Below are 12,429 nucleotides of genomic sequence, written 5' to 3'. Positions count from 1 at the left end.
ACTCCAGGCGCTGCTTCACAAACCACTGACCACCTCCAGGCGTGTATCCATTGTCTCTCGAGATAAGGAGGCCCAAAAGAAATCTTTAATTTATTATTAGTTGCCATGGAATGCCTGGTATATTATCCTCCTCCTCTACTGACACAAAGTAGTATTCAACAAGTCTGCTATTTCCTTATTTTAATTTGCAATATTACCCGCATCTATTTTTAACTACCCTTGACTACACTTTGGCCACAAAATTCAGCCCCATGGTGCCAGTAGTTTCGGCGTTACAAGTGTCAGTTCATAGCAAAATGGTACCAGTGCTGTTTCCACCCACTTCTGCTGCGACCTGCAAACGTCATTTTGGTGAAGGTGTTGATGTGGGCATAACATGCATGCGTCAGATGTATGCAGATTAGGCAGACTGTAATGTCAATCAGTGTCTAGTATTGATTTGATGCCAGCCCTGACATTTTGGACCTTGCCACTCTAATTAACACTCTCTCTTAAACACACACAGCTGACTGTGCATTTAGCAACTCGAAGGACACTCACCCACCATCCACCAACGCCACCTCCCCCCACCACCCCCCCTCAACAACCACCACCGAAACCCTACTCAGAACAGTGCTATTTAAACATATTGCAGGTTAGTTGCCTATTACTTTCCACTGGCTCTGAGAGTTTGTGGAATTGCTGGGTGTTCGATGGAGTTGATAGTTGTTATTAAATTCTGCAGGGAGTGCTGCTGCACATAGGGAAGGCATTGCTTGTGACTGCAATGGTTCTGAGCAGACCACCAGTTCCAAGTCATGGGGGCTAAAGCACCAGTCCCCCGTGGGCTGTAGCATTAGAGGAAAATGGTGCATAGGCAGTAAAGAAGAAGACAAGCAACTCACAGAGAAGAGGAGGAGGCGGAGAAGAAGGGCTCTCAACAGGAGGCCTTACCCATTTAGAGTCTTCCAGGAGCACTTCTCCTACTTCCACCTAAGCTAAGAGCAGTGTGTTCAGAGTCTGCAAGTCACAAAGGAGATGCTCACAGAATGCTGCCACTTCTTTGAACCTGAATGGGGAGGGTGATGAGGCAGAGGTCATGGTACATGTTGGTACCAATGACATAGGTAGAAAGAGGGATGAGGTCTTGCATCAAGAATTCAGGGAGTTAGGCAGTAGACTAAAAAGCAGGACCTCTCGGTTTGTAATCTCTGGATTACTCCCAGAGTAATTGTGCTAGTGAGTATAGAAATAGGAGAATAGTACAGATGAATGCGTGGCTTAACAGTTGGTGCAGGAGGGAGGGTTATAGATTTCTGGATCACTGGGACCGTTTCTGGGGAAGGTGGGACCTGTACAAGCGGGAAGGTCTACATCTGAACCACAGGGGGACTAACATCCTTGCTGGCGGGTTTGCTAGTGCTGTTGGGAAGAGTTTAAACTAATTTGGCAGGGGGAGGGGATGCAGACTCCTAGCAGAATAGGGACACAGCTAAACACAGGAAAGCAAACAAGCCAGAGGGTATGCAGCGGAAGTACGTTTCAAGAGAGTAAGACCAGGATGGAAGGCCTCTACTTTAATGCCAGGAGTATTGCAGGTAAAACGGATGAGGTAAGGGCAAGGATTGACACATGGAATTGTGATATAGTAGCCATCACGGAGACATGGTTGAGGGAGGGGCAGGATTGGCAGCTCAATATCCTGGGATATAGAATCTTCAGGCGAGACAGAGGAGGGCTAAAAGAGGAGGGGGCATTGCAATATTAGTTCAGGAGTCAGTTACTGCAGTAAGGAGAGATGATATCTTGAAGGGGGCATCAAATGAAGCTTTATGGGTAGAGTTTAGGAATAGAAAAGGGACAGCCACATTGCTAGGTGTTTATTATAGACCCCCAGATAGTCAGCGGGAAATTGAGGAGCAAATATGTGCGCAATTCGCAGAGGTGTGTAAAAATAATAATAGGGTAATTATATTAGGTGATTTCAACTTTCCCAACATTAATTGGGATAGTCATCCTGTTAAGGGCTTAGATGGAGTGGAGTTCATAAAATGTATACAGAAGAACTTTTTAGCTCAATATGTAGAGAATCCAACAAGGGAGGGTGCAGTGCTGGACCTAATTCTGGGAAATGAAGCCGGACAGGTGGTTGATGTGTTGTTGGGAGTTTGCTGGGGCCCCGGCAGAGAATTTTGTATCATCATTAGCCACAGGTGAGGTACCAGAAGACTGGAGGATAGCTAATGTTGTGCCTTTATTTAAGGGCAGCAGGGATAAGCCAGGGAACCACAGGTCGGTGAGCCTTACATCAGTGGTGGGAAAGTTATTGGAAGGGATTCTGAGAGACAGGATTTATATGCATCTGGAAAGGCATGATCTGATTTGGGATAGTCAGCATGGCTTTGTGCGTGGGAAATCATGTCTCATGAATTTGATTGCGTTTTCCGAGGAGGTGACCAAGAGGATTGACGAGGGGAGGGCGATGGACGTTGTCTACATGGACTTTAGCAAGGCCTTTGACAAGGTCCCGCATGGTAGGCTGGTCCAGAAAGTTCGAACACATGGGATCCAGGTTGAGCTAGCCAATTGGATACAAAATTGGCTTGGTGATAGGAGGCAGAGGGTGGTAATGGAGGGTTGTTTTTCAGATTGGAGGCCGGTGATCAGTGGTGTGCCGCAGGGATCGGTGCTGGGCTCTCTGTTGTTTGTCATACATATTATTGACTTGGATGTGAATGTAAAGGGCATGATTAGTAAGTTTGCAGATGACACCAAAATTGCTGGTATAGTGGACAGTGAAGAAGGATGTCTAAGGTTACAAAAGGATATAGATCAACTGGGAAAGTGGGCAAGGGAGTGGCAAATGGAATTTAACGCAGACAAGTGTGAAGTGATGCATTTGGGAAGTTAAACCAGGGCAGGACATATACAGTGAATGGCAGAGCCCGGGGAGTGTTCTTGAACAGAGCAAAATTGGGGTGCACGTTCATAGTTCCCTGAAAGTGGCAACACAGGTAGACAGGGTGGTGAAGAAGGCGTATGGCATACTTGCCTTCATCGGCTGAGGCATTGAGTACAAGAGTTGGGACATCATGTTACAGTTGTACATAACGTTGGTTTGGCCGCATTTGGAGTACTGTGTGCAGTTCTGGTCACCGCACTACAGGAAAGATGTGGTTAAGCTAGAGAGGGTTCAGAAAAGATTCACAAGGATGCTGCCTGGTTTGGAGGGCTTGAGTTATAAAGAGAGATTGGATAGGCTGGGTCTGTTTTCCCTGGAGCGAAGGAGGCTGAGAGGGGACATGATAGAGATATATAAAATTATGAGAGGCATAGATAGGGTAGACAGCCAGAATCTGTTTCCCATGGTAGGGGTGACTAAAACTAGAGGGCATAGATTTAAGGTGAGAGGGAGGAGGTTTAAAGGGGATCAAAGGGGTAAATTTTTCGCACAAAGAATAGTGGGTATCTGGAACGAGCTGCCTGAGGAGGTGGTGGAGGCAGGAACAGTAGCAACATTTAGGAGGCATCTGGACAGGTACTTGAATGAGCAAGGCATAGAGGGATATGGAATTAATGCAGGCAGGTGGGATTAGTATAGCTAGGCATTATGGTCGGCATGGACGCAGTGGGCCGAAGGGCCTGTTTCTGTGCTGTACGACTCAATGACTCTATGACTATGACTCTGTGACTCGGGTCCTGAATCTAAATAAAGGAAACTATGAAGATAGTTTGGCTATGATAGATTGGGGAACGTTACTTAAAGGGTTGACTGTGGATAGGCAATGGCTAGCATTTAAAGAGCGCATGGATGAATTACAACAATTAGTCATTCCTGCCTGGCACTAAACTGGCACTAAAATAAAACAAAAAGGGACGCTCAACCATGGCTTACAAAAGAAATTAGGGATAGTATTAGTTCCAAGGAGGAGAAATATAACATGGCCAGAACAAGCGGCAAACCTGAGGATTGGGAGCAGTTTAGAATTTAGCAAAGGAGGACAAAGGGATTCATTAAGAAGGCGAAAATAGAATATGAGAGTAAACTTGCAGAGAACATAAAAACTGACTGTAAAAGCTTCTGTCGATATGTGAAGAGAAAAACATTAATGAAGACAAATGGGGGTCCCTTACAGTCAGAAACAGGGGAACTTATAATGGGGAACAAAGAAATGGCAGACCAATTTATTTTTATTCATTTTATTTTTATTTATTTAGAGATACAGCACTGAAACAGGCCCTTCGGCCCACTAAGTCTGTGCCGACCATCAACCACCCATTTATACTAATCCTACACTCATCCCATTACCCTCCCACATCCCCACCTTCCCTCAATTCCCCTACCACCTACCTGTACTAGGGGCAATTTATAATGGCCAACTTACCTATCAACCTGCAAGTCTTTGGCTGTGGGAGGAAACCGGAGCACCCAACGAAAACCCACACGGTCACAGGGAGAACTTGCAAACTCCGCACAGGCAGTACACAGACTTGAACCCGGGTCACTGGAGCTGTGAGGCTGCAGTGCTAACCACTGCATATCATTAAATACATACTTTGCTTCCGTCTTCACAACGGAGGACACAAATTACCTCCCAGGAATTCTGGGGAACATAGGGTCAAGTGAGAACAACGAACTGTATGAAATCAGTATTAGTAGGGAGGTGGTTAGGGAAATTGATGGGATTGAAGGTGATAAATCCCCAGTGCCTGATAATCTACATCGCAGAGTACTGAAGGAAGTGGCCCTTGAAATAGTAGAAGCATTGGTGGTCATTTTTCAAAATTCTAGAGACTCTGGAACAGTTCCAACAGATTGGAGGGTAGCTAATGTAACCCCACTATTTAAAAAAGGAGGTAGAGAGAAAACAGGGACTTATAACCTGGTTAGACTGACATTAGTAGTGGGAAAAATGCTAGAATCCATTATAAAAGATGTAATAGCAGAGCATTGGGAAACAGTGAAAGGATCGGACAAAGTCAGATGGATTTACAAAAGGGAAATCATGCTTGACAAATCTACTGGAATTTTTTGAGGATGTAAATGGTAGAATAGATAAGGGAGAACCAGTGGATGTGGTGTATTTGGACTTTCAGAAGACTTTCGATAAGGTCCCTCATAAGAGATTAGTGTGCAAAACTTCTTTTGGGCCTCCTTATCTCGAGAGACAATGGATACGCGCCTGGAGGTGGTCAGTGGTTTGTGAAGCAGCGCCTGGAGTGGCTATAAAGGCCAATTCTGGAGTGACAGACTCTTCCACAGGTGCTGCAGAGAAATTTGTTTGTTGGGGCTGTTGCACAGTTGGCTCTCCCCTTGCGCCTCTGTCTTTTTTCCTGCCAACTACTAAGTCTCTTCGACTCGCCACAATTTAGCCCTGTCTTTATGGCTGCCCGCCAGCTCTGGCGAATGCCAAAACTAAAGCACATGGTATTGGGGGTAAGGTACTGAAATAGATAGAGAACTGGCGGGCAGACAGAAAACAAAGAGTAGGAATAAATGGGGCTTTTTCTGAGTGGCAGGCTGTGACTAGTGGGGTACCGCAGGGATCAGTGCTAGGACCCCAGCGATTCACAATATATATTAATGATATAGATGAGGAAATTAAATGTAATATATCCAAGTTTGCAGACGACACAAAGCTGGGTGGGAGTGTGAGCTGCGAGGAGGAGGATGCAGAGAAGCTCCAGTGTGATTTGGACAGGTTGGGTGAGTGGGCAACTATATGGCAGATGCAGTATAATATGGATAAATGTGAGGTTATCCACTTTGGAGGCAAAAACAGGAAGGCAGATTATTATCTGAACAGCGATAGATTGGGAAAGGGGGAGATGCGGCGAGACCTGGGTGTCCTTATCTACTCTCTCAACCTGTCCTGCCACCTTCAATGACTTATTCAATGACTGAAGCTAAGCATGCAGGTGCAAGAGGCATTAAGAAGGCAAATGGTATGTTGGCCTTCACAGCGAGAGGATTTGAGTACAGGAGCAGGGATGTTTAGAGATACAGCACTGAAACAGGCCCTTCGGCCCACCGAGTCTGTGCCGACCATCAACCACCCATTTATACTAATCCTACACTAATTCCATATTCCTACCACATCCCCACCTGTCCCTATATTTCCCTACCACCTACCTATACTCGGGGCAATTTATAATGGCCAATTTACCTATCAACCTGCAAGTCTTTGGCATGTGGGAGGAAACCGGAGCACCCGGAGGAAACCCACGCAGACACAGGGAGAACATGCAAACTCCACACAGGCAGTACCCAGAATTGAACCCGGGTCGCTGGAGCTGTGAGGCTGCGGTGCTAACCACTGCGCCACTGTGCCGCCCATGTCTTGCTGCAGTTATACAGGGCCATGGTGAGATCACACCTTGAGTATTGTGTGCAGTTTTGGTCTCCTTATCTGAGGAAGGACGTTCTTGCTATGAAAGAAGCGCAGCGAAGGTTCACCAGACTGATTCCTGGGATGGTAGGACTGCAGTATGAAGAGAGATTGGGTCGATTAGGATTGTATTTGCTAGGGTTCAGAAGAATGAGAGGGGATCTCATAGAAACCTGCAAAATTCTTACAGGACTGGACAGACTAGATACAGGAAGGATGCTCCTGAGGGCAGGGGAGGCGAGGACCAGGGGTCACAGTCCAAGGATCAGGGCTAAGCCATTTAGAACTGAGATGAGGAGAGATTTCTTCACCCAGAGAGTGGTGAACCTGCGGAATTCTCTACCGCGGAAAGCAGTTGAGGCCAAATCACTAAATATATTCAAGATAGAGTTAGATATAGTTATTAGGGCTAAAGGGATCGAGAGATATGGGGAAAAAGCGGGAACAGGGTTCTGAGTTTGGATGATCAGCCATGATCGTATTAAATGGCAGAGCAGGCTCTATGGGTCGAATGGCCTACTCCTGCTCCTATTTTTCGATGTTTCTTGTACTCTATGCCGTTATTAATAAATCCCAGGATACTGAATGCTTTATTACCTGCTCTCTCGACCTGTCCTGCACCTTCAATGACTTATGCACATATACACCTCTGCTCCTGCACCCCCTTTAGAATTGCACCCTTTCTTTTATATTTTCTCTCCAAGTTCTTCCTACCAAAATGAATCACTTCACATTTCTCTGCATTGAAATTCTTTTTTTTTATTCATTTATGGGATGCCCATTCCACCAACTTGTCTATACCCTCTTGCAGTTCAAAACTATTCTCCTCACAGTTCACAATGCTTCGAAGTTTCATATCATCCAGGGAGGCCAAGCAGTACTGAAGGGGTGGGGTAGGGAATTAGGAAAGCAGAATACCTGAGAGTGGAGAAGTGAAACGAGTAATGACAAGAGAAGAGAGGGATCTAGGAGAGGTAAAGAGAAAAGAAGTTGAAAAGAACGAGCAAAAGTTGAAATGGAATAATGGGCTTGGGTCCACAGCAGCAGCCAAAATGTGCACATAAATGGACTCGGAAACCTCCAGTTACATATGTCTGGTTACATAAATATTAGGGTACAAAAAACCTTGTAAGACACAGGAAATAGAAAATAGTTAGGAGTTAGAAAATAGGGAAGGATTCCAGAGTTAAGTCAGAGGACCCGTGGTGGGATAACAATAACATAGGTAGGGTGGAGTCAGCATGGAGCATCGGCAAGCTGTTGTCAGAGTTCAGAGAAAGGTTAAGTGTGTAAACTCCAGAAGCTATTTGAGTGTAGAGTATCAGAGGACGTACTGATGGAGATATTTTCATAGGAAGGCGTACAGAGTCAGCTGATAGATAGAAAGATGATGTCAAAGTTGGAGGACACCATAAAATGCAGAAGCAGCAGAGGTTTGCACTTCAGCCCAGGCACATGATTTTATGTCCAGGAACAGACTATAAAGCTGAAAAACCAGTATAACCAGTAGCCAGTCACAGGATCAGCATGTCTCTCAGTCGCAGCAGTGGTGGGAGAAAGGGCTATAAACTGAACAAATTTAACTTTAAATACCACAAAAGAACAGCAAATCAGAGACAGAAGTTGAGCCTTACGAAATAACCAGTGTTATCCAGAGCAGAAGCATCTTCCTGATGTCGAGAGAAGTCCAGGAATTTGAAACCAAGTTTGAGAATTCTAAATCTAGATTTTTCCAATCTTTTCCACAGCTCACAGATCAAAAAAGAGCAGCATATTCTAGGCAGAAACAGAGTCTTATGGTTTATTCCAATGTAGTCCGGTGCAGAAATGTGGACTTGATGTCCAATGAAGTTCAGAAATTGGAGAGCAAATCCACATCCAGGTCTTTTCCAGATCTTAACCAGAGCTCACAAGGTAATGTCAAGGGATGGAGTTTGAACTAACAGATAGGCTGCGTAAATCAACAGTTAACTTGAGGTTTGGGCTAAAAGCACCAACTGTTAGAATCAGAGGAACATAAACAGCAGAAGAGAGGATTTAGGTGGAGAAAGAGCAATGGGTGGCAGCTAATGGCCACAGATAGACGTGCATAGTGAGGAGCTCCCTAGGGAACCGACTGCCCATCAGACATCTTGAAACCTTGGAATAGGGCCAAAATCATGAATTAACTGGCCATTCATCACACCGCTATGCATGAGATGATGCTGGTGAAGAATGACTGCGATATTTACCAACATAATGGTCACTGCACTTAAAGTAATTCACTGTGTGAAGCTTGAAGGTGATCATGTCCTATAAAAAGAGGTTTTATATGAATTTTAACATCTCTTACTTTCTCCAGATTTGATAACTGTATTTTTAAACGTGAATACTATTGCATTCAATATACCGCTGTAGCCACTGGTTTCCACTTATCTCATAATGCTGCACAAATAGAGTTAGCAGCTACATCTTTTTAAAAAAACACAGGACTTTACTTGAAACTTGGCATCTTATGAAAAGGTTGCATAAAATATCCCAGAAAGAATACAACAGAAAAAGCTCCACTTGAAATATCTACTTCAACTAATTAATCTTGAACACAGTATGTGCATAGAATTAAAGATAAAACTCATACCTTCAAACTGAATGTCATCCACCGCTTTGTATTCTGTACTTTTAATAGCAAGTTCAACGCCATATCCTGAAAGGCGCACTTTCTTAGGGCTGGCTTTCTGTGAAGGACACAGTTTCCACCAGTGTAAGATATATAAAGCATTTCAGTTGTCAAACATACAAGAACATTAATTCCCAGAAATGTTCATTATATTTGGACTCTGCTACTTTGGAACAGAAAAACATGCTGTAAAGGTAAGTAATTCTGATCTAAAGGTGTACAGCATAAACATCGGCAAGAGGCAGTTGGGCCAAATGGTTTGATTCTGTGTTGTATATTCTATGTAATTCTATGTAATGTGTAAACTGCCCTTCAGTAAATCCAACTTTCTTTAAAGTGATTATAGTAATATACTGCTTAGTACACCAAACCACAAACACATGCTAAGAACTCAGTAAACATTTGATGCCAATGAAGTCTCTCTTTGGCCTCCTCACTGTTCCCCCCCACTGTTGTTGAAAGGGCCCTCAACCGTGTCCCGCCCATTTCCCGCACCTCTGCCCTCAACCCTTCCCGTCCCTCCCAGAACCGTGACAGGGTTCCCCTTGTCCTCACTTTTCACCCCATCAGCGTCCATATCCAAAGGTTCATCCTCCGCCATTTCCGCCACCTCCAGCGTGATGCCACTACCAAACGCCTCCCTTTCCCGTCAGCATTCTGAAGGGATCGTTCCCTCCGCGACACCCTGGTCCACTCCTCCATTACCCCCACCACCTCGTCCCCGTCCCATGGCACCTTCCCCTGCAATCGCAGGAGTTGTAATACCTGCCCATTTACCTCCCCTCTCCTCACTATCCCAGGCCCCAAACACTCCTTTCAGGTGAAGCAGCGATTTACTTGTACTTCTTTCAATGTAGTATACTGTATTCGCTGCTCACAATGTGGTCTCCTCTACACTGAGAAGAAAAGCGCTTTGCGGAACACCTCCGCTCAGTCCGCAAGCAGGACCCTGAGCTTCCGGTTGCTTGCCATTTCAACACTCCCCCCTGCTCTCATGCTCACATCTCTGTCCTGGGACTGCTGCAGTGTTCCAGTGAACATCAACGCAAGCTCGAGGAACAGCATCTCATCTACCGATTAGGCACACTACAGCCTGCCGGACTGAACATTGAGTTCAATAATTTCAGAGCATGACAGCCCCCCATTTTACTTTCATTTTCAGTTATTTTTCTTTTTTTCTTTTCCATTTTTTACAATTTTTTTTTTGCATTTATTTCATTTCATCTTAGTTTGTTTAGTTTGCTTACCCACTGTTTCTTTTCATGTTTGCACTTGCTGCTGTTCATCTTCAGTCCGTTAACACCTTATCTGTACTAATGCTTTGTCTTTCAACACACCATTAACATATTGTTTGCATTTGCTCCATGGCCTTTTGGTCAGCTATGTGGCCTTGTCCAATCTACACCTTCTCCTTTGTTATCTCTGCCCCACCCCCACCTCATTTGCTTATAACCTGTGGAATTTCTAATATTTGTCAGTTCCGAAGAAGGGTCACTGACCAGAAACGTTAACTCTGCTTCTCTTTCCACAGATGCTGCCAGACCTGCTGAGTGGTTCCAGCATTTCTTGCTTTTATTACAGATTTCCAGCATCTGCAGTATTTTGCTTTTATTCCGGTTCGTGGAGCACTGACACCAGAGCTGGGGAAAATCGGGGCTGTACCGTTGGGATGGTCTACTGCTGAACCATGCTGGGGCCAGTGTTCTAGCAAGCCAAATAACTAGGGACGTAGAGAAGATTTTAAACTAAATACTGGGGGCAGGGATGAAATTTGGGAAGAGGTGGTAAATCAAAGAGTAGAGACAAGGCAAGAAAAGTATTAATATTGGAAATGATAAACAGACCATGATAAGAAGGGACAGAGAACACAAATCTAAGAGTAAATCAGCAGATAAGGCTAGCAGTTACAAAAATAACAAAACAACAAAAATAATAAAAGGACAAAACTAAAGGCTCTGTATCTGAATGCACGTACATTCGATACAAAACAGAAGAACTGACAGTGTAAATAGGGAGAAAAATGTACGATCGGATAGCCATTACAGAGACATGGTGCAGGATGACATAGATTGGGACCTGAATATTGAAGGGTACATGACATTTAGTAAGGACAGGAAGCTAGGAAAAGGTGGAGGGGTGGCTCTGCTAATTAATGATGGTATTAGCTCAATAGAGAAGGATGACCTAAGTTCAGGAAACCAGGATGTAGAAGCGGTTTGAGTAGAGATGATTAGATTAGATTAGAGATACAGCACTGAAACAGGCCCTTCGGCCCACCGAGTCTGTGCCGATCATCAACCACCCATTTATACTAATCCTACACTAATCCCATATTCCGACCAAACATCCCCACCTGTCCCTATATTTCCCTACCACTTACCTGTACTAGTGACAATTTATAATGGCCAATTTACCTATCAACCTGCAAGTCTTTTGGCTTGTGGGAGGAAACCGGAGCACCCGGAGAAAACCCACGCAGACACAGGGAGAACTTGCAAACTCCACACAGGCAGTACCCAGAATCGAACCCGGGTCCCTGGAGCTGTGAGGCTGCAGTGCTAACCACTGCGCCACTGTGCCGCCCACTATGAGAAATGATAAAGGCAAGAAGTCACTGTGGGAGTGGTGTACAGGGCCCCTAACAGTAGCCACACGATAAGACGGAGTATAAAGGAAGAAATAATGGGAGCTTGTCAGAAAGGTATGGCAATGATCATGGGGGAATTTTAATCTACATACAGGCTGGAAAAATTAGATGGGCAAAGCCAACCTAGACGAAGAGTTCATAGAATGTTTTCGGGATAGTTTCTTAAAACAGCACACTCTGGAACCAATCAGAGAGTAGGCGATACAAGACCTGGTATTGTGCAACGAGATAGGATTAATTAATTGCCTCATAGTGAAGGTACAACAAGGCAGCAGCAATCAAAATATGATTGAACTTTACATACAGTTTGAGGAAGAAAAAAATGGATCTAAGATTAGTATTTTAAACTTATAGAAGGGCAATTATGAGGGCATGAAAGCAGAGCTAGCAAAAGTGAACTGGCAAAATAGGTTAAGGGATAGGTCAACAGAGATGCAGTGGCAGACATTTAAGGGGATATTTCAGATTACACAGAATAGATACATTACAATGAGAAAGAAAAATTCCAAGGGAGGACCCACCATCCATGGTTAACTAAAAAAGTTAAATATAGTATCAAACTTAAAGTAAAAGTATATAATTGTGCAAAGATGGGTGGCAGGTCAGAAGATTGGAATATTTTAAAAAGTAATGAATGACTAAAAGATTAATAAGGAGGGAAAAACCAGAGTATGAGAGAAAGCTAGCTGTAAATATAAAAACAGATAGTAAGAGTTTCAATCGATATTTTAAAAAGAAAAGAGTTAGCAAAGTGAGTG

General features: G+C 44.2%; 1 protein-coding gene across 1 annotated transcript in view; it reads right to left on the bottom strand.

Moving 5' to 3' along the window:
• Window positions 1–12,429, bottom strand: part of uggt2 (UDP-glucose glycoprotein glucosyltransferase 2) — a 740,193-nt gene that overhangs the window by 590,396 nt on the left and 137,368 nt on the right. Inside the window, exon 7 of the mRNA XM_068034396.1 lies at window positions 8,986–9,082. Within this exon, the coding sequence (XP_067890497.1) occupies window positions 8,986–9,082 (97 nt within the window). The remainder of the gene's footprint in view (window positions 1–8,985; window positions 9,083–12,429) is intronic.

The sequence above is a fragment of the Heterodontus francisci genome, chromosome 6, assembly GCF_036365525.1.
Source record: "Heterodontus francisci isolate sHetFra1 chromosome 6, sHetFra1.hap1, whole genome shotgun sequence".
Taxonomy (NCBI): Eukaryota; Metazoa; Chordata; class Chondrichthyes; order Heterodontiformes; family Heterodontidae; genus Heterodontus; species Heterodontus francisci.
This window is presented reverse-complemented; position numbering and strand designations above follow the sequence as displayed.